The sequence below is a fragment of the Pongo abelii genome, chromosome 13 (genome assembly GCF_028885655.2).
Source record: "Pongo abelii isolate AG06213 chromosome 13, NHGRI_mPonAbe1-v2.0_pri, whole genome shotgun sequence".
Classification (NCBI taxonomy): Eukaryota; Metazoa; Chordata; class Mammalia; order Primates; family Hominidae; genus Pongo; species Pongo abelii.
Window position 1 is genome coordinate 126,876,990 of NC_071998.2, and position 22,485 is coordinate 126,899,474.

At 52.1% G+C, this 22,485-nt stretch overlaps 1 protein-coding gene across 2 annotated transcripts; it reads left to right on the forward strand.

Annotated features, from left to right (window-relative positions):
* The first annotated feature begins 1,403 nt into the window (after positions 1–1,403).
* Positions 1,404–7,438, forward strand: LCN1 (lipocalin 1). Of its 2 annotated transcripts, none has more exons than XM_024252159.3 (7): positions 1,404–1,787; positions 2,248–2,378; positions 3,885–3,955; positions 4,533–4,643; positions 5,489–5,590; positions 5,791–5,817; positions 7,250–7,438. In XM_024252159.3, exons 1-6 carry the CDS (start codon positions 1,506–1,508, stop codon positions 5,814–5,816), a joined length of 723 nt encoding a protein of 240 aa, XP_024107927.3. In that variant the 5' UTR covers positions 1,404–1,505; the 3' UTR covers position 5,817; positions 7,250–7,438. The 2 variants fall into 2 exon arrangements, with proteins under 2 accessions (XP_024107927.3, XP_054376859.2); XM_054520884.2 differs by having other exon boundaries at positions 5,493–5,590; positions 7,250–7,430.
* Positions 7,439–22,485: the final 15,047 nt, after the last annotated feature.

Sequence of the window (22,485 nt, forward strand, 5' to 3'; positions counted from 1 at the left end):
TGTGTTGTGTTTTCACTGCTGCTGCACTCTGGTTGGTTTCCTCCACTCATTTTATTACTAGCTCCAGGCTGGAAACTGAATCTATCTGTAACACCTCAATTTCTCTTTCTAATTTTTCTGTCTTCATTGATTTTGTTAGTACTGTCTTCCATGACACTAAGTCTCTTTTCTACTATGTCAAGTCTGGAATTTAACCTGTCTATTGAGTTTTTTATTCACTTTATTATTCATCTTCAAGATTTGTAATTATTTCTATTTCATCTCTCCTTGTTTCTTATATTCTGGCCAGTTCTAATTTTATACTTTATATATTTTTAAATCACTAGGCATATTGATCATACTCCTGCAGTTTTAAAGTGTATATCAGACTTTCCTTAGCTGGTGTAAATTCCTGTACCAATTGCTCATTTTTAGCCCGCCTTTCTTGGTGTGGTGTTTCCTTGGGTAATTTGGAACCTGGCCTTGCTCATTTCAAGGTGAGGATATTGTGTCTCTGCATTTCTGCCTTTCTCCTCCATCTTGTTGTCACTGTTCTCTGTCTAGCAGTGTTTCGTAGCCTCTGCCCCGGGTCCCAGGCTTCTGCTCTGCAGTGATGCGGAGGATGTCACAGATAAAGTCATCTTTTCCGAGGACGGCTTGTCTCAGCTTCTGCTCTCGAGGCTGTGTCGATGTCCTCCTGCCTTCCTATGCCCACAGTGCTCCACTAAGTTATACGAAGTTACAGCCCTGGGATGTGTCAGGGAGGGTTTCTCAGCCTCCTTTCTGGAGTCAGGGAAGCCCCTCCCATCACTCCCAGGAGCTGGACACAGGCCCTCTCTGCCTGCCTTGGGACCTGGAGCTGACAGGCCCCTGCCTCTGCCCCATCACCAGCCTGCGGTTCTCGTCCATTCCTGGTTTGATGTGAGTGTGTGTGTGTTTGTGTGTGTGTGTGTTTGTGTGTGTGTGTGTGTGAGTGTGTGTGTGTGTTTGTGTGTGTGTTTGTGTGTGTGTGTTTGTGTGTGTGAGTGTGTGTGTTTGTGCGTGTGTGTGTGCATGTATATACGTACACACATGCATACGCACACACACACCTGTCTTGGTCTTCTGTCTGACCTATTGCTGCTCTGTGTGTGGAGCAGAGAGGGTCCTCATTGCACGCCTTGCTCAGGAGTGTGGACACCCTCTTTAAATGCACATGGTATCGTGTTCACACAGGAGGGTCCCTTTTTTTCCGTGATGAATCTTAGGCCAAGTAACCTGCCCAGAGATGCAGGAAGCTCAGCCAAGCCCCAAGCCCATGGCCCTCGGACTCCAACCCCAAACCCCTTCAGCGGTGTGCACATCAGCCTGTGTGGGATGGCTGGGGGCACCTGTTACTGCTGCACACGTCCCCAGGTGGCCTGCACGCCCTTCACTCCCTTCAGTTTCCTCCCAGGTGAAATCTGCAAATCTGCTACTCTGGACCTGGTCCTGTCCAGGTGATCCTCTGGGATTAACAAGCTGTTATTCACCAGCCTCCAACAACAATGGCACGTTATCTGCTCCGTTGCAGAACTGGCAGTGGTTTACATCCAGGAAGGGATTGGTCAGTCTCCTGTGCCAGGTCCCTGGGGGACCCTGAGCCCAGCAGTATAAAGGGCGGCTGTGGGAGGACTGGTACAGCCTCTCCTAGCCCCAGCAAGCGACCTGTCAAGCAGCCGTGGACTCAGACCCTGGAGATGAAGCCCCTGCTCCTGGCTGTCAGCCTCGGCCTCATTGCTGCCCTGCAGGCCCACCACCTCCTGGCATCAGATGAGGAGATTCAGGATGTGAGGCCCGGATGGGGAGGGTGGGCTGGAGGGAGCAAGGGGCGAGGCTGAGACTGGATGGAGACCCCCATACCTCCCCCATCCAAGGAGACCCTCATTTTTGGGTTGGGCATTAAAATGCTGCCCTGAGGGAATGGTGAGATGGGGCAGCAGGGGTCTGGGCTGGCAGGCTAGGGGGTGCAGAGGCACAGAGTGGGCAGGCCTGGGAGGGTGGGGGTCTGGCTGACTTCGCTTCTCCCCTGGGGGTGAGGGCTCCTGTGGTCCTGGCCGACTTGTGGGGGCTGGAGCTCCCTTCAAGTGGGCCTGGCGAGAGTGCTGGGTGTTTTCTGGGTGGATTAGATTGGGGAATATTCCGTGTTTCCAGCCCTTGGGGTGGCGTAGAGACTAGGGGCTGCAGGCCAGGGAAGGGGGAGGCTCTGGAGCTGTCGGCCTGAGCCTGATAGAGAGGGGCCTTCTCCAGGTGTCAGGGACGTGGTATCTGAAGGCCATGACGGTGGACAGGGAGTTCCCTGAGATGAATCTGGAATCGGTGACACCCATGACCCTCACAACCCTGGAAGGGGGCAAACTGGAAGCCAAAGTCACCATGCTGTGAGTGTCTGCCAGCCGCCGGGCAGCCTGCAACCTGGTCTAGGGCCTTCCCTTTCCCCACCCAGGAAGCCGGCCGGGCAGCCTGCAACCTGGTCTAGGGCCTTCCCTTTCCCCACCCAGGAAGCTGGCCGGGCAGCCTGCAACCTGGTCTAGGGCCTTTCCTTTCCCCACCCAGGAGAGCTCTGGTGCTGGGGAGGTGGGCAGACCTGCTGGGAGGCCCCTCTCAGCCCCTCCTGCAATGCTTGAGGGCAAACTGTGCCAGTGAGGTGCCTCGGCTGGAGGGGGCCTGAGGGGGCAGAGGCCCTGGATCAGACCCTGTGGGCTACCAGTGGCAGCGCTGGGTACCACCCACCTCCTCCTCCGACTAGGGAATGTCTGGTGACGTGCAGGCCCCTTTGGGAAAAGGTATTTACCCCCGACCAGAGTCAGAGCCAGTCCTGGCAGTAAATTTCTGTTTTGGAGAAGTGCAGGGATGGGGCTTGCAGAATGACCAAGAAGGGGCATAGGACACCATGGAGAAGACCCCCTTGAAGTCCCTGTGTAGCGCTCACCTGTGCGGCTCCCACCTGTGTGATTTCACCCGCGTGGCTCACGTCTGTGCCTTCCCACCTGTGTGAGTTCACCCGCGTGGCTCACGTCTGTGACTTCCCACCTGTGTGAGTTCACCCGCGTGGCTCACGTCTGTGCCTTCCCACCTGTGTGAGTTCACCCGCGTGGCTCACGTCTGTGACTTCCCACCTGTGTGAGTTCACCCGCGTGGCTCACGTCTGTGACTTCCCACCTGTGTGAGTTCACCCGCGTGGCTCACGTCTGTGACTTCCCACCTGTGTGAGTTCACCCGCGTGGCTCACGTCTGTGACTTCCCACCTGTGTGAGTTCACCCGCGTGGCTCACGTCTGTGACTTCCCACCTGTGTGATTTCACTCGCGTGGCTCACATCTTTGCCTTCCCACCTGTGTGATTTCACCCGCGTGGCTCCCTCCTGAGTGGCATGCAGTGCCTGTGCTCCGGTCCTGGGGGCTGAATCTTAGGAAGTCACTGACCCTGGCAATGACCCTGATTTTTTTTTTTCCCCCAAAAGCCCCTCACTGAATCTTTCCGTCTCTGGGCCAGATGATGATGGATATGGGGCTTGTGCCTGAATGTCTCTAAAAGGAAGAATGCAGCTGGCGGGATGAGTCTCAGGCCCACGCCACAGACGCTGCCTGCAAACCAGGCAGCCCGGGTGCTTCTGGCAGGAAATGTGTTGGGGGCGGGGTGGGGGTTGGGAAGGCAGCCACCAGGAGGAGTGGTGCAGAGCTCCTGGCCACCTCAGGAGACCCTGGGAACTGCCATGTGTGACCCGGAGGGGCCGCTGGTGCCTGGGTCTGAGATGCAGAGAAGCACCCTCCTCCATGGGCCTGTGGCAGACTCGGGGCCACCTTTGCAGGGCATTGCAGCGTGGTTGCTCCAGGGCCGGGGGAGGCACAGGCCAGGGCCGCTTTGCCAGGGGCTTCTGTTTTCCAGGATAAGTGGCCGGTGCCAGGAGGTGAAGGCCGTCCTGGAGAAAACTGACGAGCCGGGAAAATACACAGCCGGTGAGTCCCGGAGCCTGAGCCAGAGCCTGAGCTTGAACACATGCTGTATGTGGGGGGGCAGTCAGTGCCTTTTTGGAGTGGCCTTTTGGCCTGGGAAGCCTTTTGCTGCCTTCTGACTCCACTAAAAGTGGAGTCTCCTCTCCCACTGGTCAATTTGCATTAGAAATGTGAACACCTGACCCCAAACACCAGGTGTGACGGGTTTGTCCCTGGGCGGACCCTCTGGGCTTTCCCCGTAGCCCTGGCTGTGGCTCTGGCAGGGCCAGGAGCAGAGTCGTATTTGGCTGCGGGGGGCTGCACCCCAACTCCCACCTCCGCAGACCTCATACCCAGAGGAACCCCCCATGACTCACTGGTTTGGGATGTGGCCGCCTCTCGGGTGCATCAGGTTCCTGGGAAGTGGGGGTCCCATGGCCTGGGGCTCAGGCCCGGTGGGGAACCTGGGTCGGGGAGCTCTGGGAGGCTGGGAGGGTGCAGGAGCTGCAGGGCTTGCCGGGCCTGGCAACGCACGCTGTCCTGGGATCCTCTCTGAAGGCCCCGGTGGCTAATTCAGGACTGTGCTGCTGTCTTTCTGCAGACGGGGGCAAGCACGTGGCATACATCATCAGGTCACACGTGAAGGACCACTACATCTTTTACTGTGAGGGCGAGCTGCACGGGAAGCCGGTCCGAGGGGTGAAGCTTGTGGGTGGGTCCCGCACCCCCACTCTGCAACCCATGCCTCCACCCGCCCTCCCTCCTCCCTCGGCCTCTGCACTCTCTTCCCCATGGGAGAAGCCACTGGGACCCAGGAACCCACTGCAGTTTCCTTAGCATGAGTTTTCCTGATAAAGGCCCCAGTTCCCACCCTGGAGTTCAGGATTTGGGATGCCCCGGCCTTGGTCTCTGCAGCAGAGGCAGGAAGGAGCCGCGGCTGTCGGCACAGGGGCTCAAAGGTCACATGTGTCCCAGAGTGGGCCAGGCCCTCCCCCGGGGCCACTCCCTGCAGTGTCATCCTTGAGCGCGTTCCTGTGGGGTGTCCAGCCGGGGAGAGGAATGGGGATGTGAGCAGGAGTCTGCGTGGAAAGAATGTTCCAGCTCCCGGGGTTGAATTCCGGACGCGGTGGCTCCCACAGACAGTGGCGCATCAGTGCCGTCCCGTCGGAGGACGAGGACCGTGAAGGCTCCTGAGTTCTCTGTGGAGCCAGCGGTGTGCGAATGACAGAGGAACGGGACAGGCGGTGCCCAGGTGCCCCCGAGGGGAGAGGCGCTTCCTCCAGGGCGGGCCTGTCCCGCCGTCCATCATCACTCCGGGAGATGCTCGGGGATGGACGGAGAGCCCTTCCCGTTCTCCCAGTTCTGCTGCCGCGGGAGCCTTCTCAGCCGTGCACGGCATCCTGGTCCCACTTTGCCAGCCTGAGGGCCTCTGGGTTCAAGTCCCCCTGTAGTGGGCGAGGTCCCCTTCCCCAGCCCCACTCAGGCCTCCAGACTGGGACGGGGTGCCGTCTGCCCCGTGCTGCCTCGAGCACCCACATCTCGTCCTGGCACCCACAGGCAGAGACCCCGAGAACAACCTGGAAGCCTTGGAGGACTTTGAGAAAGCCGCAGAAGCCCGCGGACTCAGCACGGAGAGCATCCTCATCCCCAGGCAGAGCGGTAGGACGCATGGCCCTGCAGAGCCCCCCATGTCCCCGCGTGGGGACGTCAGCAGAGCCACGTTGCATGGGCACGTAGTTGTGCTGCATCTAATTCTGGCTTTGTCCTTCCTGGGGTGGTGGAGCTGGTGGCTGATGAGGGGCCCTGGTCCTGACTGCATTCCTGGGGTCTCCTAACGCCTGTGCTTCCTTTTCCTGCAGAAACCTGCTCTCCAGGGAGCGATTAGGGTGAGTGAAGAGCTCTAGAGGACATTTGAGAAAATACAGCCCTGGGGCTCAGTGGCGCTTCCAGAGGCCCTGGTGTCTCTCCCACCCACCCCACTCCTACCTGGGTGGGAGACGCCCCACGTAGGCCAAGCAGGTGGGAGCTCTGCTCCTGAGCTGCCCACACTCGGGCATCAGCCTCCGCTCTTGCCCTGGGTGTGACTCCTGGGCAGCTGGGAAGCCCACAGCGCTGAGCCCGCCTTTGCTGGCTGCTGGTGGAGACGGTGTCTAACCCCCCAGTCCCGTGGGCGGGAGCAGGCGGGAGATTCAGGTTCCTCCTCAGCACCCCTCACCCTCAGCCATCCTTGTGACTCCACTTACCCGATAAGTTGCTCAAAGATTCAACAAAGTGGCAGGCGTGCCTGTGCTCGCTGTGTCAGATGGGCCCCTTGCCGGCTGCATGAGGGGACCAGAGTTTGGAGACTCGCCCAAGGTCACCTGCCCAGGTGTGGGCAGAGCCAAAATCCTGGACAGCTTCGCTGTCCTTCCCGCACCATCCCCTTGGCCTGCAGTCACCCTGATGCCACTTCACTCAGCAGGGAGCTCTGTCAGCAGCCTGAGGGGGTGGTCCCTGCTCCATCTGCTCCAATCTGGAGGCTGGAGCCCCCACCTGCAGCCCCCAAGAGCCCGTGTGTGCCCCCCACACCATCGCCCCCGAGAGCCCACATGTGCCCACCACACCATAGCCCCCGAGAGCCCGGTGCACGCCCCCCACGCCATTGCCTCTGAGATCCAGCACGTGCCCCCCAACCATCGCCCCCGAGAGCCCACATGTGCCCCCCACACCATAGCCCCCGAGAGCCCACATGTGCCCCCCACACCATAACCCCCGAGAGCCCACATGTGCCCCCCACACCATAGCCCCCGAGAGCCCGCTGTGCCCCCCACATCATAGCCCCTGAGAGCCTGCATGTGCCCCCCACACCATCGCCCCCGAGAGCCCAGTGCACGCCCCCCACGCCATTGCCTCTGAGATCCAGCACATGCCCCCCCAACCATCGCCCCCGAGAGCCCACATGTGCCCCCCACACCATAGCCCCTGAGAGCCTGCTGTGCCCCCCACACCATGCCCCTGAGAGCTCACATGTGCCCCCCACACCATAGCCCCCGAGAGCCCGCTGTGCTCCCCACACCATAGCCCCCGAGAGCCCGCTGTGCCCCCCACACCATAGCCCCTGAGAGCCCGCTGTGCCCCCCACACCATAGCCCCCGAGAGCCTGCATGTGTCCTCCACATCATAGCCCCCAAGAGTGCAGCGTGTGCCCCCCACACCATGCCCCTGAGAGCTCACATGTGCCCCCACACTGCAGCACCCAAGAGCCCGCATGCGCCCCCACATTGCATCCCCCTCCCACCTTTGCTGTCCTGGCCCCACTCACCCTCCCCCCCTTTCCAGGGCAGGGGACACCTTGGCTCCTCAGCAGCCCAAGGACGGCACCAGCCAGCACCTCCATCATTCACAGGGACATGGAAAAAGCTCCCCACCCCTGCAGAACCCGGCCGGCCGCACCCCTTCCTACCACCCCCCGCCTTCCCCCTGCCCTGGGCCCCCTCTCCTGGTTCTCCATAAAGAGCTTCAGCAGTTCCCGGTGACTCTGCCTGTCTGTGGGGTCCCTCGGGGTGAGGGGTGCTGGCTGGGTGCTCCTTTGGGTTGAGGGAGGGGGTGGGAAGCGGGAGGAAGGACAGGGAACCAGCCTGGACCCAGTTCTCCCTGGTGGGTGCCGCAGGCCAACAGTGGGAGGGGCCTGGCAGGGGGGTGTGTGCTGGAGGCTGGGCCTGAAGGTCCCGGGTGCTTCCTGCAGGTCAGCCGCCCACTGAGCTCAGGCTCTAGGGGTTGTGGGGGTGGGGGCAGGGCTCTACTCCTCGGTCCCACACAAGTAAGACCGGAAGGCCTGGGACCAAGCGCAGCTGCCACCCAGAGTGGATTGGGCAGGGCCACCAGTGCCCTCAGCACTGATGCTGAGTCCGTGAGGCTGGACGTGGGGGAAGGGGACAGCAGCTCAAGGCAGGGTGTAGCTCGGGCTTGAGCTCACCGGGGAAGCCAGTCCTGTCCCCCGGGGAACCACACCAGCATTGCCCCCAGAGCCTGGCTCCACGCTGTCCCTCTCTGTGCCTGGGTAGGTTTGGGACAGCAAGTTCCCAGCTTGGGGACAGCCACCAGAGGTCCCACCTGGCGCAGGCGCCTTTCCTGACACTGGTGGTTTGTAGGATTTAAAGTTTCTTTCGGTGGCGCAACATCGCACAGTGACGCTGGGAGCAAGGAGAGGCAGACTCAGTGACTTGCTGCTCCGCAGGAGAGGGCAATTGCCAGGCAGGGCCACACAGGGTGGCTTGGGCCTGGGACAGGACAATAGCCTGCAGAGCTCAGGGTAGGGAGCAGAAAGTGTAGCGGGTGACCCGGCTGCCTGTGGCCAGCTAACATGAGTCATTTCTCTGCTCCAGGGCATCGGGGCTGTCCCTGATTGTCTGGTACCTGGCCTTGGGGCAATGAGGGCTGGTGGGGAGTGGCCCTCCAGTGGGGCCGTCTGATTAGGGCAGGGCTGCTGTGTGGACCAATCAGCTGCTCAGGAAGAGGCCGGCCCCTAACCAGGCCTCAGCACTCGATTCTGGCCAGGCATGGTGACTCATGCCTGTGTTCCCAGCACTTTGGGAGGCTGAGGTGAGAGAATCACTTGAAACCAGGAGTTGGAGACCAGCCTGGGCAACATAGCGAGACCCCATCTCTAAAAAAAAAAAAAAAAAAAAAAAAAAAATTAGCCAGGCTTGGTGGCGCACACCTGTAGTCCCAGGTACTCGGGAGGCTGAGGTGGGAGGATTGCTTGAGCCCAGGAGGTCGAGGCTCTCCCTCATGTCGTAGACCTTGTGACCGCACGGGTATGTCCTCTCTGCTCTCCCTCATGTCATAGACCTTGTGACGGCACAGGTGCATCCTCCCCACTATGTCTCAGGTCATAGACCTTGTGACAGCACAGGTGCATCCTCCCCACTATGTCTCAGGTCATAGACCTTGTGACCTCACAGATGTGTCCTCCCCACTCTGCCTCATGTCATAGACCTTGTGACTGCACAGGTGCTCTCCCTCATGTCATTGCTGACGTGCATCACATCTACGTATGCTGGAGACGCCATGACGCAGCACTGCAGAGCTTGCTTGAAGCAGTCCTACATGTGATAAAGGAATGGAGAGGGTGTTTTCTCTGTACCCACAGACCTTCCACGCTGAGTGCTCTTTGATCCTGAGTGTCCTGTCTCCATGCTGATCACGTCCCTCCAGCCTGAAGAATGGCTTTTATTAGGTAGGTGCAAAAGTAATTGCAGCTTTGGCCATTAAAAGTAATGACAAAAACCCCAACTACTTTTGCACCAACACAACCTAATAGCATTTTTTATACTGCTAGCTGCTGCCCACAGATAGTTTTCATTTTCTTTTATCTGCATGTGTTTCACTTTGCTTTTACCCTTGAAGGATATTTTCAGCAGACACAGAATTCTTGGCTGGACGTGGTGGCTTACGCCTGTAATCCTAGCACTTTGGGAGGCCAAGCCAAGAGATCACCTGAGATTGGGAATTCAGCTTGGCCAACATGGTGAAACTCTGTCTGTACTAAAAATACAAAAATTAGCCAGGCGTGGTGGCGCATGCTTGTAATCCCAGCTATGTAGGAGGCTGAGGCAGGAGAATCACTTGAACCCGGGAGGTGGAGGTTGCGGTGAGCCAAGATCGCATCACTGCACTCCAGTCTAGGCGGCAGAGTGAGACTGTCTCTCAAAAATAAAATAAAATAAAATAAAAAGAACCCTTGACTGCAGTTCTTTTCCTTCTGCACTTTACAGATGCGGTTTCCCTGTCTCTGGCCTGTGTGGTTTCCGGTGAGATCTCAATGCTTAGTCAGCTCATGCTTCTGCTGTATATAATGTGTCTTTTTTCTCTGGTTGCTTTAAAGTTCTGTCTTTAAATTTGGTTTTTGGCACTTTGACTTTAATGTACCTAATGTGTTTTCTTTCTGTTTATCCTGCATGGGGTTTTCTAAGCCTTCTGTATCTGTAATTTCATAAAACTTTTTTCCTCAAATGATTCTTCTGCCCATGATTGCTTTCCACTCCATCTGGAACTCAATTACATGGGTGTTAGGCCTTTGGATATTGTCTCTCAGCTCTCTGAGGCTCTCTCTCTCTCTCTCTTTAAAGAGACAGGGTCTTGCTCTGTTGCCCAGGCCAGACTGCAGTGGCACAATCACAGCTCACTACAGCCTGGAGCTCCTGGGCTCAAGCTCTTTTTGTTTTCAATATTTGTTCTCTTTATTCATAGAGCTGGATTATTTCTATTAATATATCTTCCTGTTGACAGAGGTGTCTCAAGTTTTCTCTTCACTGTATCTGGTGAATTTTTATTCCATATGTTGTGATCTTTAGTTTTAGAATATCCATTTGGTTGCTGTTTGCAGTTGCTGTTTCTCTGCTGCCTCCATGTTGGCTCAGAGTCAGTCCTCTCTCTTGAGAATGGACCCATTTTCCTTTCTTCATGTGTATAATAATTTTGGATTGTATCCTAAACAGTTTGAATGATGTATAAACTCTGGGTTTTGTTAGGTTCCTGTAAAGAGTGCTGGTTTTTGGTTTTGGTTTTTTTTTAAGACAGAGTTTCGCTCTTGTCGCCCAGGCTGGAGTGCAGTGGCACGATCTCAGCTCACTGCAAGCTCTACCTCCCGGGTTCAAACGATTCTCCTGCCTCAGCCTCCCGAGTAGCTGGGATTACAGGCATCTGCCACCAGGCCTGGCTAAATTTTGTATGTTTAGTAGAGACAGGGTTTTGCCATGTTGGCCAGGCTGGTCTCTGTGGGGGAAAGAAAGAGAGATCAGATTGTTATTGTGTCTATGTATAAAGAAGAAGACATAAGAAACTCCATTTTGTTCTGTACTAAGAAAAATTCTTCTGCCTTGAGATGCTGTTAATCTGTAACCCTAGCCCCAACCCTGTGCTCACAGAAACATGTGCTGCGTTGACTCAAGGTTTAATGGATTTAGGGCTGTGCAGGATGTGCTTTGTTAAAAAAGTGTTTGCAGGCAGTATGCTTGGTAAAAGTCATTACCATTCTCTATTCTCGATTAACCAGGGACACAATGCACTGCTGAAGGCTACAGGAATCTCTGCCCAAGAAAGCCTGGGTATTGTCCAAGGTTTCTCCCCACTGAGACAGCCTGAGATATGGCCTCATGGGAAGGGAAAGACCTGACCGTCCCCCAGCCCAACACCCGTAAAGGGTCTGCGCTGAGGAAGATTAGTAAAAGAGGAAGGCCTCACTGAGATAAGAGGAAGGCATCTGTCTCCTCCTGCTCGTCCCTGGGAATGGAATGTCTCAGTGTAAAACCCGATCGTACGCTCTATTTACTGAGACAGGAGAAACCCACCTTATGGCTGGAGGTGGGACATGCTGGCGGCAATACTGCTCTTTACTGCACTGAGATGTTTGTGTAAAGTCAAACATAAATCTGGCCTACGTGCACATCCAGGCACAGCGCCTTTCCTTAAACCTATTGATGACACAGAGATCTTTGCTCACATGTTTTCCTGCTGACCCTCTCCTCACCATTACCCTATAGTCCTGCCACATCCTCCTCACTGAGATAGTAGAGATAGTGATCAATAAATACTGAGGGAACTCAGAGACCAGTTCCGGCGCGGGTCCTCCATATGCTGAGCGCCGGTCCCCTGGGCCCACTGTTCTTTCTCTATACTTTGTCTCTGTGTCTTGTTTTCTCAGTCTCTCGTCCCACTTGATGAGAAACACTCGCAGGTGTGGAGGGGCTGGCCCCCTTCAGGTCTCAAACTCCTGACCTCAGGTGATCCGCCTGCCTCGGCCTCCCAAAGTGCTGGGCCTCCCAAAGTGAGCCACCGCACCTGGCCTGGTTTTTGTTTTGAAGCAGGAAGTTATTTGACCTCCAGCTGTAAGCTCCGCCTCTTTTGTGGTGCACAGCAATTCAGTTCACATTTCAGTCAGTTCTTCTAGCCTTTGCTGGGCTGCTTCGTGTCTTTCCTGTGTGTTCATTTTTTAGGGGTTAGCCTGAGATTTGGACGGTTTCTGCATAGAACTTGGGGCTCTCTCTTTGGCTCTCTTCTTTCTTGAATTTCTCTCTTCACTTTCCAGCAGCTATCATTGCCTAGGACTCTGTCCTCTGGTTCTTCAAGCCAGCAAAATTGCCAGAGCTTGATCTGCTCCATGTGGTGCAGACAGGGCCTGCCCTTCAGATAAAAGCAGTGAGAATGGGAAACTCATCTAGTGCCATCACCTTCTTCCAGGTGCTGACCGACCTGCAGCGTCTGTTTGCCCTGGGAGAGTGGTTTCTGCATTTTGTCCAGAGTTAATCATTGCTACTTGAGGGAGCCTTGGTCAGATGGGAGCTCCTAGACCACAATGGGAAGTGGAACTCACCATTTAGCAAAATGCACTTCACAATCCCAATAGGAGAGCTTGAGCTAAGAAATGGCCTAAGTCACCGATGTCTCCCACTCTGCAGGTAGAGTCACTTGTTACTACCGATGCAGGAAAATTTTATCCAGCTTATCTTGACTGGAAAAAGATACCATCATGTGTATGGAGTCACTATAAAGAGAACACAGGAGGTAAGGGTCTCAGGTGGGGTCTCCCTCGGCCCTGTGTAGAGCACACTCAGATTGCTCTGCCCTCCAATCTGGCTGTGCTGGGTTGAGGGCCACAACAGGGACATTATCAGCCTGCAATGCAATCTGCCTGGTGTGGGCTGGGCACGCTTCAGCATCCGGAGAAAACCTTCAAGCGAGGAGTCATGGGGCATGAGGCATGCGGCCGGGAGCTGCCTGTGTACACGAGGAGGATGCGTCTGGGAGGACACGGTTGGGGTCTCACATGACTGTCTGTCCTCCACCCCTCAAGCCGCACAGATACACACAGCCCCATGGGATCGTCACTGAAGCTTCATCGGCCATTGCATTTCTGGGCTCCCTTCAACCTCTGGGTTGTTTGCCCGGTGGGAAAGCAAGCTGCACATTCATCTCCAAGGTGTCTGAGTCCTGGGTCAGAGCTCTCATCAGGCTCTGGTCACTGTAGTGGCTTTGTTATGGTCACCACTGGGCAGGGAGGCACCCGTGGGTGCTTCCCTGAATCTCCTGAATTTTAGACTCACTCCTCTCTGCTCATCCTAAGTAGCAGCCACTTCACCAGCTCACAATAATCAGGGTTAACTACCCACCAATATACACAATCAGGGTCAATTACCCACCAACATACATAATTGGGGTTAATAATTACCCACCAATATACACAATCAGGGTCAATTACCCACCAATGCATACATTCAGGGTTAATTACTTACCAATATGAATAATTGGGGTCAATAATTACCACCAATATGCACAATCAGGGTCAATAATTACCCACTAAGATACATAATCAGAGTCAATTACCTACCAAGATACATAGTCAGGGTCAATTACCCACTGACATACATAATCGGGGTCAATTACCCACCAATATACATAATCAGGATAAAATACCCATCAATATACATAGTCAGGGTCAGTAATTACCCACTAAGATGCATAATCAGAGTCAATTACCCACCAAGATACATAGTCAGGGTCAATTACCCACTGACATACATAATCGGGGTCAATTACCCACCAATATACATAATCAGGGTAAAATGCCCATCAATATACATAGTCACGGTCAATAATTACCCACAAAGATCCATAATCAGGGTCAACTATGCACCAATACACATAATCAGGGTCAATTGCCCACCAATATACATAATCAGGGTCAATAATTACCCAGCAATATACATATTCAGGGTCAACTACCCACCAAGATACATATTCAGGGTCAATTACCCACTGATATACATAATCGGGGTCAATTACCCACCAATATACATAATCAGGATAAAATACCCATCAATATACATAGTCAGGGTCAGTAATTACCCACTAAGATACATAATCAGGGTCAATTACCCACCAAGATACATAGTCAGGGTCAATTACCCACTGATATACATAATCGGGGTCAATTACCCACCAATATACATAATCGGGGTAAAATACCCATCAATATACATAGTCAGGGTCAATAATTACCCACAAAGATCCATAATCAGGGTCAACTATGCACCAATACACATAATCAGGGTCAATTGCCCACCAATATACATAATCAGGGTCAATAATTACCCAGCAATATACATATTCAGGGTTAACTACCCACCAAGATACATATTCAGGGTCAATTACCCACTGATATACATAATCAGGGTCAATTACCCACCAATATACATAATCAGGATAAAATACCCATCAATATACATAGTCAGGGTCAGTAATTACCCACTAAGATACATAATCAGGGTCAATTACCCACCAAGATACATAGTCAGGGTCAATTACCCACTGATATACATAATCGGGGTCAATTACCCACCAATATACATAATCGGGGTAAAATACCCATCAATATACATAGTCAGGGTCAATAATTACCCACAAAGATCCATAATCAGAGTCAACTATGCACCAATACACATAATCAGGGTCAATTACCCACCAATATACATAATCAGGGTCAATAATTACCCAGCAATATACATAATCAGGGTCAACTACCCACCAATACACATAATCAGGGTCAATAATTACCCACCAAGATACATAATCAGGGTCAGTAATTACCCACCAATATACAAAATCAGGGTCAATTACTCACCAATATACATGATTAGGATCAATTATCCACCTATATATAATCAGGGTCAATAATTACCCACCAATATACAAAATCAGGGTCAATTACTCACCAATATACATGATTAGGATCAATTATCCACCTATATATAATCAGGGTCAATAATTACCCACCAATATACATAATCAGGGTCAATAATTACCCCCCACTATACATGTGCAGGGTCAATAATTACCCACCAATATACAAAATCAGTCAATTACTCACCAATCTACATAATCAGGGTCAATAATTACCTGCCAATATACATAATTAGTGTCAATAATTACCCACCAATATACATAATCAGGGTCAATTACCCACCAAGATACATAATCAGGGTCAATAACCCACCAAGATACATGATCAGGGTCAACAATTACCCACTAATAAACATAATCAGAGTCAATAATTACCCACCAATATACATAATCAGGGTCAATTACCCACCAAGATACATAATTAGGGCCAATTACCCACCAAGATACATAATCAGGTTCAATAATTACCTGACAATATACATAATTAGGGACAATAATTACCCACCAGTATACATAATCAGGGTCAATTACTCAACAATAAACATACTCGGGGTTAATAACTACTCACCAATATACATAATCAGGGTCAATTACCCATCAAGATACATAATCAGGGTCAATAATTACCCACTAATATATATAATCAGGATCAATTTCCCACCAATATACATGCTCAGGGTCAATCATAATTAGGGTCAATTATCCACCAAGATACATAATCAGGGTCAATAATTACCTGCCAATATACATAATTAGGGAAAATAATTACCCACCAATATACATAATCAGGGTCAATTACCCACCAAGATACACAATCAGGGTCAATAATTACCCAATAATATATATAATCAGGGTCAATTTCCCACCAATATACATGCTCAGGATCAATAATTACCCACCAATATACATAATCAGGGTCAATTTCCCACCAATATACATAATCAGGGTCAATTTCCCACCAATATACATGATCAGGGTCAATTTCCCACCAATATGCATGATCAGGGTCAGCCACTCACCAATATACATAATCAGGGTCGATCATCACCCACCAATATACATAATCAGGGTCAACTACCCACCGATATACATAATCAGTATAAAATACCCACTAGTATACAGTAACTCCGTTCTTTACCTGCTCATCTGCAGGCATGAGGATCCCAGTGTGGCCTGGTGGAGCCAACACAGCAGCTTTTCTGGAGCGCTCACTGTGTTTCCTGGTAGTAGAGCTTTCCCTCATGGTAACTTAAAGCTCTAATCTCACATAAGCTAAGGCTGCAGGGGTGGCAGCTTTATATGGTTATAGCTTTAAATGGTTCCAGTAGGAAAAATAAATGTTTAAGTCAATGGCCCAAGCCTCCACCTTAAGAAGAAATGATCAAATTATGCCTAAAGAAAGTAGAAGAAAGGAAATTATAAAGAGAAGAAATTGACAATGGGGGAAGCAGATGGGGTGGGCGAGTGTGCACCCCCACATTCTGAATCCTTGGCCATTGGGGTTCTATGCCAGCTATGGGTTTGTTGCCCCTCAGTTTCAAATTTGCTCTTAACTGTCCTGTGTGTGACTGGATCTGGACCCTGTTGAAGTTTCTCCTTCGTAGCTGGTGCACTGTTGGGCCCCGTGCACAGAGGGCATGGGGGTCGCTGGAGGAAGGGGCTTCCTTTTGGATTCAGAGGTCTTCTTCATTCTCTGTCCTTAGGGGCTTGGCTGGCAAGAGGGATGCCAGGTGGAGCTCGGCCCCAGTGAAGTCAGCAGTAGCCCCATGGGTGGTTTTCGGTGAGTTCTTGGGTACCCAAAATTAGCGAACTTCTGTGCCATCCCCGGTGCCACAGACACACCCTCTCCAGGGAGGCCTGAGCGCCTTCCAGGTTGTTCCTGCCCCGGTGCGCAGCCTCAGCCCTGGGGTAGAGCTGGCTCCCATGTCTGTTATTTCTGTGGTTTGAGAGTCCTCTTTACCCGTTGGTAGCCCCTCTCCTGTTACCAGTTGGGGATTCTTTACAGTAATTCGCTTTTCAAATGACTGCGCGACCTGTCTCCGACACCCTCTCTGTGGGAACCATGGCCTTTACTTTCTGAATTTGGGCACTTTGGCATCTGGGGCCTTGCTAACCCTGGAGGAAGTGCTTCTCCTGGAGTTGGCTAATTTCTAGAAATAGCAGATGACTTGTCTGTAAGTGTGCCTTCCATATGCAAACCGGTAACCAGTCCAGAGTCCACACCCTCCCCAGGGCAGGTACCATCTGTAAGTGTGCCTTCCATATGCAAACCAACCAGTCCAGAGCCCACACCCTCCCCAGGGCAGGGAGCAGACAGCTAGGGACAGCCAGCCCCCACACCCCAGGGCCCGGGACATTATTGAAACCATCCCGCCCTGAGCCTGTTTACCCTGCTTCCTCCGTTCCTTCCCGTGGGAAACGTGGGAACCGCAGTGCAGGCTCCGCCCGCACTCTCCTCCAGCTCCCGGTGCCTCCAGACAGGCCCTGGTGCTTCTGTGAGGCCCCGCCCCTCCTGCTTCTAGGGGCCTGAGTGTAATACGCCTCCGTCCCACAGTCATTCCTATGGCTGTGTCTCCCCCACCAGCCTGAAGCAAACCCTGGGAACCCTTCAAACACCTGCAGTGCAGAGTCCTTTCTCCATGTTATGTGGGGCCACTCTGGTGTCCCAGCCCCTGTGAATGAGGCCACGACGCCAGCTCAGCCAGACCTAGAAGCCATCGTGAGAGCTGCTCTCCCGCTCAAGCCGATGTGTGAAATACGGCATTTTGGATACATCATCACCAGTGAGCCAAGCTGGACGCTAGTTAAAGCGGTGAGGACAGGTTTTATTCAGCAGCTGCTCAGAGCCCGGGACAGACTGGTTCCATGCCACTTTGTGCAGGGGTGAAAGGGCATTGTGAAGGGAGAGTGGGAGGGGGTGCGGGAGGGAGTGGGGGCTCCAGTGAAGAGTTACAGAGGGCTGGTCAGGGTCAGTGCAGTGGGGCCAGCTGTGTGGCAGTTATGGAAGGAAGACTCTGTGCTCCAACAGAGTCTGGGAGACAAAGGCCCGTTCTTCCCGAAGGTCACATTTCTAAGGAATGGCTCTCAAGTCCTTGAGAAATATTTCTTTTCTTTTTTTTTCTTTTTTCTCTTTTTTTTTTTTTTTTTTTTTTTTGTAGACAGAGTCTTGCTCTGTCACCCAGGCTGGAGTGCAGTGGTGTGATCTCGGCTCACTGCAACCTCATCCACCTCCCAAGTTCAAGCAATTCTCCTGCCCCAGCCTCGCAAGTAGCTGGGATTACAGGCATCTGCCACCACACCTGGCTAATTTTTGTATTTTTAGTAGAGATGGGAGTTTCACCACGTTGGCCAGGCTAGTCTCGAACTCCCGACCTCAAGGGATCCACCCACCTTGGCCTCCCAAAGTGCTGGGATTACGGATGTGAGCCACCGTACCCAGACTGAGAAAGACAGTTCTGCGTTGTAGGAGAAACAGACTTCTCAAAGGGGCAGAGGAAGGAGTCACAGGTGTAAGCCCTTTTTAGCAAAAGCTCTAAGAAGGGGCGGCTGGGCACTGGCCAGGACACACAGGGAATTCTCCTGCAGTGCTGAGCTCTCAGGCAAGCATTTAGGGGGCTGGGGCACCCCAGGGATGTGCCTCCTGCTGCTGGATGCCTTGAGAGCTTGGCAGTCTCCTGTCTCCTGGTGCTGGTGCAGGGGCTTGGGCGGAGCCGATCCATGCCAAGAGCTCTGCCGTACTCAGTACGTACGCACCGACACACTCAGCTTGGGTCCACATTGGAGCACGGCTCTCTTTGTGTAAAGCCCCTAGAATCCGTCCCCACACAAATGCCTTGGGGGAAGATGTCTGAGAAAGGGAAGTCTCATCTCCTCATGCAAAGGAGGAGGGGGTGATTCTGCCCAGGCAGGTTCAGGGGGATTGGGGAGGGGAGGAGGGGGTGATTCTGCCCAGGCAGGTTCAGGGGGATTGGGGAGGGGATCAAGATTCTCACTTCCGTCTGAGATCACATAAATGTCCCAGTTCTGTGTGTCACGGTCCCACTCCTTAAGCAGTGACCCAACTTTCACATAAAACACTTGGCGACTTCTGAATCCAACTCACCATGCAACCCACACTATTGAATATGGAGTCTGTTTTTCAGCCATTTCTGCTCTGTGGCTGCAAGAATGAAATATTATTCTAAGGCCAGGATGGAACGTCTCCAGCTCAAGCTCAGACCTTGGCATTTCCTTTCTGAAAGCCCCAGATCAGTCAGGGCAGCCCCCGCCCCATTCTCCTTGCAGTCATCATTACCACGTTTGTGGCCAAGCACAGCAGCCAGTTGGCTTCCCAAAGCCTTGGTTCCAGTGGGTGCCACTTCCCAGTGAGCAACCACAGCAAACAATTTAGGGAATTGTGGTGTCACTTCATGCCATGCCCATGGGTATCCTATTTTCCATCGAGGAGATGCCCTCCCTGCATCTGCACACACCCAAGCAATCTGCACACGCGCCCGTAGACGTGAGAAGGCCCTGTGGCTGGCAAGGGTGGGAAGAATGACTCCAAAGTTCCATTGAGTGAGGGGGAGAAGTCAAATAATTCCAAGTGCTTTCCCTCCTTGAGCTGCAGGAGAAAGCCATGAGGAAACCCATCCTCTGGTTGTGGGGCTGGGACTGGGAATAGATATTCACACTCCCCTTCAGTCGACGGTGCATGGGGTCTTAGAACACTTTCATTTGTTGGTCAAAAAACCCACAACCACAACCGAGCATGCGGGTTTTGCTGAGACAGCTTCAGATGCTTCATTCCAGCTCTTCTTTTCAGTGTGTTTCACGGGGCTAAAACGAAGGTTGGCCGGGCTGGCTCCTTCTGGAGGCTCTTGGGGAGAAATCTGTCCCTGCCATTTCCAGCTTCCAGAGGCCTCCACATGCCTTGGCTCATGGCCCCTCCTCCACCTTCAAAGCCAGCAGCACAGCCTCTTCTGCATCTGTTCATAAATATTCTCTCTCCCCACCCTCCTCTCTCTCCCTCCCTCGCTCCCCAGCCTCTCTCCTATAAGGGCCCCTGTGATAACAGTGGGCCCACCCAGATAATCCAGGGTAATTGCTCATCTCAGATCCTTCACTGAATTATATCTGCAGAGTCCCTTTTACCATACACACACCCACAGGGCCAGGGATGAGGATGTGGACATCTTTAGGGGACCATTATTCAGTCTACCCATGGGGGAAATTGGCAATCAATAGGATTGCAAGTAAATAAACAGGGTGTCTCCGGAGAGTGATGTGTCCTAAATGGAACACAGCTCAGGGAAGTGACAGAGAGAGGAGGGGCTGCATCTTCCATTGTGTAGCCTGGAGAGGCTTCTCTGGGGAGGTGGTTTTTAAAATTTTTAATTGATATATATTTCACATGCCATCATACTCACTCTTTAAAAGTGCCCAATTCAATGGATTTCAATAAATTCACAAGGCTGTGAAACCATCACCACTATCTAATTCCAGGAGATCTCCATCATCTTACAAAGGTCCCCACGCCAGTCAGCTCTCACCCCCATTCTTCCCTCCCTGCCCCGGAACCTCTCATCTACTTCCCGTCTCCATGAACTTGCCTGCTCTGGACATTTCATAGAAATGGAATCATATATACATGTTTCTCATGACTGGTTTCTTTCCCTTAGCATAATGTCTCAACGTTTGCCCATGTGGTAGCATGTGTCGGTATTTTCTTTTTATGACAGAATAATATTTCATTGTGTGGATAATACCACCTTTTTTATCCATTCATCCATTGGTAGACATCTGAGTTGTTTCTACTTCTTGGGTTTTGTAATGTTGCTAGGGACATTTGTGCATAAATGTTTTCATGGGAACATATGTTTTCCTTTCTCCTGGGTGTAAACCTGGGAGTGGAACTGCTGGGTCATAGGGTATTAAATAATTCTATGTGTAACTGTTGGATAAACTGCCAAACTATGTTTTTCTGAGCAGCTGTGCCATTTTACATGTCCACCAGCAGTGCATGAGGGTTCTAATTGCTCCACATCCTTGCCAACCCTTGTTATTATCTGGCTTTGTGATTCTAGCCATCCTAATGAGTGTGAACTGGTATTTCGCTGTAGTTTTGATTTGAATTTCCCTAATGACTAATGACATTGAGCATATTTTCAGGTGCTTATTGGTCATTTTTATATCTTCTCTGAAGAAAGTCTATTCAGGTCTTTTCCCTTTTTAAAATCGGGCTATTTGTGTTTTTATGTTGAGTTATAGGTGTATTTTATATATTGTTGATACTAGACTTTTATCAGAAATGTGATCTGCAAGTATTTTCTCACGCTCTGTATCTTGTCTCTTCATTTCCTCGATAGTGTCCACTGATGTACACAAGTTTTTAATTTTGATGAAGTCCAATTTGTCTATTATTCCTGTGGCTGCATGCTCTTTGGGTGTGTAGATAAGAATTCATTGTCAGCCAGGTGCAGCATCTCAGTCCTGTAATCCCAGCAGTTTGGGAGGCTGAGGCAGGTGGATCACTTGAGGTCAGGAATTCGAGACCAGCCTGGTCAACATGGTAAGCCACATCTCTACTAAAAATACAAAAATTAGCCGGGTGTGGTGGTGGGTGCCTGTAATCCCAGCTACTCGGGAGGCTGAGGCAGGAGAATCCCATGAACCCAACAGGTGGAGTTTGCAGTGAGCTGAGATTGCACCACTGCACTCCAGCCTGGGCGACATGGTGAGAGTCTGTCTCAAAAAAAAAAAAAAAAAGAGAGAGAATTGATTGTCAAAGCTAAGATCACAGAGATTTACGAATCTTCTTAGACTTGTACAGTTTTAGTTCTTACGTTGAGGTCTTTGATCCATTCTGGGTGAAAGCTTGTGTGTGGCGTGAGGTCCCACCTCAGTCTTTTGCATGTGGACATCCAGTTGTCCCAGAGCCATTTGTTGAGGACAGTTCTTGTCTCGGCGTCTCAACTCATTCTTGCACCTGTGTTTGTGGGGTGTCAATTTTCTTCAGTTCCTTGGAATCCTTCTTTACCCAAACGTCATTTTCTCTGGCCCTGTGGAGTTCCACCCTCTGCCTGCATGGACCAGTATTTAGCTATGGTCTTGAGGACCCCTCTGCACGTTTCTGGAGCTCTTCCTCTGCAGAGCGCTCTCCTGTCTGCTTCCTTGTCTCCCACATTCTAGTCGTCTGCGATGCCCAGAGTCCAATCTGTGTCCCGTCCACGCCGTCTGACTCCTTGCTCTGTTGGGTTCCTCTCTCTGCGGTGGGTTGAAATTCCCTCCAGGCGTAAAGCTGCCATGATCTAGCTGAGCTCGTTAGCTCCCACTCTCAGGGATCACAGCCTGCGCTGTCTGTGTCCAGTGTCTAAACACAGGCATTTTGCACCTGGGGGCCAGTTTCCCTCTGTTTGTTGTGGGACAGTTAGGTTCATCCCCTGTTCTCCTGGATGCCCAGGTAGAAATCAATGCACCATCCTGGGTTATTGCTGCGTCTTTTCTAAATGCTTTCTCTGCTTCTATATTCGGCCCCCAAATCTGTGCTCAATGCAGCAACTGGAGTGACCCCTTAAATACGTAGGTCACAGCTTGCGTTTGTCAGAGCTCTCCAGGGTCTTTCACTCAGAGCAGAAGCTGAAGTCCTCGTGGTGTCCTTAATCCCTACATAGCAGTTCCACCCACTCCCCAGCCTCACGTGTGGCCGGTCTCCCTGGATCATTTGCTGCGGCTGCTCTGCCGTGTGTTCCCGGAAACTGCCAGCATTCTCCCACCTCCAGGCTGGCACTAGATGCTGCTGCCACCTGGACTCCTCTTCCAGCTGACGAGCTCATGGCTTGCTTCCTTCATGTCTT